This window comes from Triturus cristatus, chromosome 3_2, assembly GCF_964204655.1.
Source record: "Triturus cristatus chromosome 3_2, aTriCri1.1, whole genome shotgun sequence".
NCBI lineage: Eukaryota > Metazoa > Chordata > Amphibia > Caudata > Salamandridae > Triturus > Triturus cristatus.
Window position 1 is genome coordinate 447,623,303 of NC_140584.1, and position 6,953 is coordinate 447,630,255.

General features: G+C 45.1%; 1 protein-coding gene across 2 annotated transcripts in view; it reads right to left on the bottom strand.

Annotated features, from left to right (window-relative positions):
* SAAL1 (serum amyloid A like 1) overlaps window positions 1–4,773 on the bottom strand; it is a 305,196-nt gene extending 300,423 nt beyond the window's left edge. The window contains exons 1-2 of one of the 2 annotated variants that reach the window (XM_085648052.1): window positions 4,669–4,773; window positions 2,257–2,383 (exon numbers count right to left, since the gene is read on the bottom strand). In XM_085648052.1, coding sequence (XP_085504178.1) covers window positions 2,257–2,311 — 55 coding nt within the window. In that variant the 5' untranslated portion in view covers window positions 2,312–2,383; window positions 4,669–4,773. The remainder of the gene's footprint in view (window positions 1–2,256; window positions 2,384–4,668) is intronic. The other variant, XM_085648053.1, reaches the window with a different exon arrangement.
* Between the last annotated feature and the right edge of the window lie 2,180 nt (window positions 4,774–6,953).

The following is a 6,953-nucleotide window of genomic DNA, read 5'->3' on the forward strand; positions in this document are numbered from 1 at the left end:
AAGGTCTTGAAGAGACAATGCATGCGCTGTCCAGTCAAGACTTAAAAGGGCCTAAGAGACAAGCAGAAGGGAAAGATTGCAGAGGGAAGGCAACAGAGTTTGCCTTCAGAAGATTGGCTGAAGACTGACAGAGTGCAGAGGACATATTACTGAGACATGTTTCAAGGATGGGCTACAGAAAAACTACATAAGGTGAATCACAGACAAAAGCAGAAGAAGCATTGCAGAGGACAGGCCAGAGAAAGATGTTTCTCAGGACCGGCTGAAGAGGCATTTGAGGAGTGAGGCAGATCTCTTTCCTCTTGTTCCATAAAACACAGACCATTTGTGCTTGTTAAACTATATAAGTATGTAAATTAGGCTAATCCGAGTAGGAGGATTCCGTTTCTTGTATGTGTTATTTATTGCTTCTTGACATTGAGGTTTTTTATTACAGATCACACTTCTGTATGCTTGCAGCCAGGAGACTCCAGTTAAGCAATGGATCATACAGCATCACACAGCTCACTGTATACATGCCAGCTATAAATATATATATATTTTTTTATTTTAGATAATGTCTATTTTATAATTAATTTGACTTGTAATGTTAAAAAACATTAAAAAGTTGATGGAATGCTTCAAATTATTTGACAATTTCAATGTGTGTGAGTGAACCACGAAGCTCTACATAGTGACAATTTAACAACTTATTCCCCTGCTTCTCTCTCTACCCTACTGATTTAGTGGTCAATCTCATCTCCTTTGTGAAATTCTCCCTTCCCCTCTACCGGATTTAATATCACAAGGTAACCCAGCCAAGATCGCATATTGATCACATAGACCATATACCCTGTCTCTACTACCCCTTTCCGCCCTCTAGTTTTACGACTGATTAAATGGAAATAAGATTGGCAGTGTCCACTTGGCACATCACCATAAGAGAATTGTTCCAAGCCCTGTAACTCTGTTAGTTCAATGGCTGTTCGGTATTCTTTGTTGGTTTTAAAAGGCTGCGTTAAATGTTGTAGTACTTAGAATCAATTTGTTTCACAACTGGCTCTTTTCAACACTGCTAACGGGAACATTAGTTATCATATTTGAAAGTTTAATTTTAAATGACAAGAGAGGCAATAACACCACAGCAACAATTTAAATGGGTAGTCTGCAATAAACAGTACAGCAAACTCTACAGATCATGTCGCAGCTACCAGTGAATCAGCCCTCAGGTGACGCCAGGATCAATGAAACACCACCAACAATGCATTGTCCACGCTGAACATCATCTCACCCTCCGCTGTTGGGCAGATAGAGGGTCTGATCCCCTGAAGTATTGTTTGAATTCAGGTGTATATTTTTTTCTTGAAATGCAACCTCTTCCCCCGTCAGAGCCCCACTATCACCCTTGAGGACGACAAGGAGCATGGGTGGAGACTGCTGGAAACACATGCACTTTCAAGGAGTACTTGCCAAAAATTAAAATAAGGGTTCCCGAAAAGTGAGGACTCGAAAGAAGAACATAAGGAGCCAAGCAGAGAGATGATATAGAGGCTAGGCTCCACGGGAATACCAAACACAAGCAGAGCAGGCTGAAATAAAAATAAAGCCTGCAAATAGAAAGCAAGCAAATGTGAGTGGCAAAGCCAATGGTAAGCAATGGCCAGAACGCTTTCCTGGGTAAGCTTTCAGCATGCCTCAACATGTCTTTGCAACTAGACAGCTGTGATGTCTGGTAGGCTTCGGTCTAAAAATGACGAAAATTGCAGAAAATGAGGGGCTCAGAGGCATACCCATCACCTCACCCTCATTCAAAGGGTGTCACACGGATTTCCATGATATTCAACCCCCTCAAAAGCAAAATGCCTCCACAGACAGGCTTTGTAAAACTAAATCACACTCCTAAAATTGTTTAGCCTTCATCACTTACATGAGATCCCGCTCTTAAATATTTAACTTCACCCTAATTCACAAGCCAAAAGGTTCACAAGTTGACAGGTATGAATAGGCATGCAGCGGACCTCAAAGGCACTGGACTCTTAAACAAACAGATAGACTCCAGAGTTCACATAGAGACTTACAAGCTTAGAGGATCGAGATCAGACAAATGCTTACAAACTCAGGTGACAAAGGGGCTCGTTCGGACAGGCAGAGACTCATGCAGGAAGAGGAGCTTATGGTGGTAAGAAGAGGATCGGTCTCAATCTATTATGTAAAAGAAGCTGTCACAGTGAGGCAGACTCTGACATGAAAGGCTCAAAAATATGCAGGATGTTTTACCCATGGATGCTGCTCCTCGGACTTCTCTAGTGCTGGCACGAGCACTATTCCACATGTACGTTGTCAGTTTGCATGTGGAAAATAAGCACAACGTATCTTTCAAAGGAGCTCAAAATAAAAACAAGCCCTGTAAAAAACAAAACAAAAAAAAGGCCAAAATTAGCCTGACTCTCACAATGGGAAGGATAGGGAAATCAATTAAGAAATAGACAAATATTAAATATGAGCAGAATATAATAGACCCTAATTAACCTTTTCAAAACAGCCTTGCCAAGTGTCACACCTGACTTTAAAATATACCGAGCGTGAATGCACTTTCCAAAATTTAGCAAGAATATCCGAGTTCAGCTGGCCACTGTGTATTCGTACAATTTCAGTTAATTCAGCTTGTGGGCCTCTGAGCCAGAAAATCCCACCATTAACAGGATTATAATCCTAAACCCTTCATAATAAAGTCACTAGCTAAAATCAAATGTCTGCAGTTTATTAACTTTCCATAAAACTGTAATTCCAAAAAAAGAGTAGTATTGGCTCTAACTGACCGCACAGGCATTTTGTATTGTTAATATTTTTGCAATAACAGTCAACCTTCTAATGGTCCTACTGCTCCGAAACCATAAACCAAAGTGAAAAACAATATACAAAAGGAAGTGTTGAGGAAGCCCAATGTTTTTACTGAAAGTTCACTTAATCACATATTAATTCAGATTATTCAAACATATGAATTCTTCTTCTAGATCCAATATAATGCAGGAGCCATGATATGATATCCCAAAAAAGTGTTTCCTAATTATTCCCAACATCAAACTGCAGCCTAGCCAACGCGTTTCGTCCCAACAAGGAACTTCATCAGGGTTAAAGATTTCTTATTTTTTCCTTGTGGGCATGTGTAAGCCACACAGAAGAGGGGGCTGAATAGTGTTATCACCGAAGGTTCATTAAAAATTCCTTATTGATTCTCCCTGGATAAGTGTAAACCAGAGAAGAAGACTGGATATCTATATCCCTAGTGGGACCTGCCAGGTTAAGCAGAATGACGCATCCCATCCAGAAGCGTGGGTGGGGTGCTGCATCTTTCTGTTCAACCTGGCAGTGTAGTAGGAATACATCTGTGCCAACCCTGGACAATGGACACACATACCCCATCCTCCTCGTAGTAGCCTGGTATTCTGAGGTTGATTAGACCATGCTTGATGAATTCCAGTCCTAAACCCTTATAAAACTTACACATTGTTATATTTAATTTATTTCTAGATCGCTCTACTGAACTGTGGGTACCCACCACAAAGAATCCGGGGATTATTTCTGACTACAATATTGTGGTCGTGCCCACTAGCCTCTTCAGTTCTTTCATCTCTGCCCTTTTATGGCCGTTAGAAGGTGTTCATCTTTGCCCTTTTATGGCCGTTAGAAGGTATTTCTGACTAAAGTAACGAAACCATTTCCCCTCCCAGGGGAATAACTACGTCAGCCCAAAGTTTTGCCCAATCCATAAACACCCATTCGCACCCGTGAACTCACCAAGAGTTGAAGAGGAAACTCAGCTTGCACCAAACAACACACATATGTTGCATGATAAAAAAAAATAATATTAAACCTCTGGGAAAGGAGAACACTCCTAGCAAAAAAGGAACACACATACTATGAAACGTGAACTAAAATTTGTGAAATATAACATGGACTCATCACTGATCTGAAGTACCTTAAGGTACTTTCTCAAAGATTTGAAAAATACCATTTTCCTCGTACATTATGGGGATGAATATAGGGCACAGTACGGAACAGTTGAAGTGTCTGCAGAGGGGATGAGAAGAGGCAGTGAGTTGGTGCACCATATTGAGCTCATCTGGTCAAGGAAAGTTGGTCTGGAAGCGTAGAAATAGCATGAGGCGCATAGAAAACGAGGGGCTTATAGGTATACCTGCAACTCCCCCTCATTTGGAGAGTGCCACCCTCTTTTCAATTATATTCATCATCGTCCTATAACACACGTCTCGGTAGACTTAAATGGGTTCCGCCTCGATCACAAATCTGCATCTCCCTCCTATAATGGTTTACCCATCATTTACTTAAACTGGGTTACAATCTTAAATATGGGACTACGTTCTCACTCGCGAGGCTGCGAGTATATATATGCTTTGAGAGGTTCTCGCAGCAGGACAGAGTCTTATACGCCGGCAGAGGAGCTACATAGTTCAGACACAGGCTCACGAGGATAGGTGCTCCAAATCAGAGAGGTGACCACCTTAATCGAGTGTCAAAGAGGCTCATTTGGAAAAGCAAGGGCTCACTCAAGGAGAGTGGTTTATGGCGCTAGGCAGAGGGATCGCTCAGACTCTATAGGCAGAAAACCCTGTCAGGCCGAGTATGGTAGGCTCTGGTGTGAAAGGCTACAGATAGAGGATGTTTTACCCAAAGATAATACTCGGACTCTTCCTGTGTTAGCGCTGAGTGACGAGTAGTCTCCGAGTCTCACGTTGTCCGGTTCGATGTGTAAAATAAGCACCACGTCCCTTTAAAAGAAGTCTCAAACAAGGGCAAGGCCTGTAAAAAAACGTCGAAGTAAGCCGCGCCCACATAACGAGAACGATACGAATACAACCAAGAACATTTTGTTATTTCTAAAATATTGAACTTGGCGAAACACGTTAAGTAAACCGTTTTCAACCTGGTTTTCCAAGTGGCACATATTTGGTGTTAAAATAAATCATTCCTTTTAAACTCCGCCTTCCGAAAGTTGTCACCTTTAGCTGAGCCGGCCGCTGCCGTTCTTACCATTCCATATTTTGTTCGGGATAACAATTCCTGTCGTGCCTTCTGCCTGTGTGCATCAGTCCGTGAGAGGCTCTGTGAAGGCAGCTGGCTCACTATATACCAAAAAGAGGTATAGTGTGCAGAGAGTCCAGTAGATCCCCAGAGGCTTTACAGAGGCTAAAATAGATAATACTACAATGCTCTCTTTTGTGGTAGTGTGGGCAAGCAGAAAGGCTTAGTACCCCCAGGGGCACCCCGCTTTCCCCCCTCCCCCAAATTAGGTTACCCAAAGAAGACACAAGAAACAGTTGTAAGTGGGTAACAAATGCTGCAGGTTTTATTACATAATTCCAGGATATGTAATAGGTGGGTTATCTTACGGGCGATCCAAGGGCAGGCGGCCATCTACTTCACCTGCCCCGCCTGATGAGCCGGGCAGCACGGGAACGACCCGCAAGTGCTGCCCCCCAAGTGATTCTTTTTTCGATCACGTGCCGTTGAGATTCTACTCACACCCCCCCTCTCGGGGCGGAGCGTCGCATAGCAAGCCCCCGGTTGTTCAGGCCCACAACCGCCCGCAGGCCTAGCGGGGCGCCGACCGGCTTCCGGGACCTCTCTGGAGGCTCCTCGTTTTGGCTCAGGCACCACGTGGTGCCGCGCAGAGGTACCCTTTGTACCGGCCTGCTTCCAGATCGCCCTGTAACTCCGCCTGCAACGAAAAGGAAAACATTAAAACGTTCAGCAAAAAACCCCACCCCACCACACCACGCCGGGTAAGCGGTAGGGAGGGTAAAAAGGCGAGGTGGGCGACAAAGAGGTCGCCAGTGAGGGTGGGGGAAGGCTAAATAGCCTTCCCCTCACACCTGGGCCCGGAAGTGACGCGCATTGCGCGTCACTTCCGGCCCCCGACACGAAGGGGGGCAACAATCAGGATCCCTGCCCCCGCCCCCCCCAAGGAGGGAGTGGGGAGGGGTGACCGGGACCCCGGGGCCACTAAGGCGCCGACCGCCGAGTGGCCCCCTGCGGGGGCCGCGGTCAGCGGCATACCAGAGGGCAGTGTTAAGCTTTTGTGTTGCACACACAGCAGCAATAAATGAGAAACACACAATTAATAAATCTGAGACCAATTTATAAAAAATAATACATGGTCATATTCATTTTGTAGAACCACAGAACTTCATTTTAGGTAAATACATTTTGCAATAGAAATACTTTTCAATATCAAACTTTGCAATGTTAACCTATGGGAGGAAGAAAACATTCAGCATACAGATAGGTAACATCAACATAGAACACCAGTCTTAGGAAATTAAGGTGAGTATCGGACAAGGCTCAGTTCAGCACCAACACTACACCACCAGTGGCATAGGGGCAGCCGGTGCAGGATACAAATATAGTGTCGGGCGTCCGCTACAAGTCAATGAAGAATGGGACAATCGGATTGAGGCTCCTTACAGGTAAGTAGCAGCGGCTTGGGGGGGCAGTCTCCAGGGGTTGAAGCAAACACTGGGCAAGGTTCAAAGCAGCACCAACACTACACCACCAGCGGCACAGGGGTAGTCGGGTGCAGGATGCTAACACAGGGTCATGTGCCCGATGAAAAGCGATGGAAAAAGGCCAAATCGGGAAAGGGCTGCAGGGTGAGGCCAGGAAGCCAGTAGAAGGAAACCAACAGATGGAGGGGTAAATTGCGATGCTCGGGGACATTGAGACACCTTAGGTCTTCTTCACCAAGGCCCAGGGCGGACAGCTACAGGGGTGTCTTTTGGTGTCAGAAACGGCTTACAAGAGCAGGTTGTGGTTGAGGGGGTCTCCGTGCAGACACTGCAGGCTACGTCGAGGACTCCAGGAGGGGTCCACCCACGATGGACTTTGGCTTTGGAGCACTGGGAAACCTTACTGGGACCGGTGGGCTGCTTCAACCCGAGCCTGGGGCATCGGGT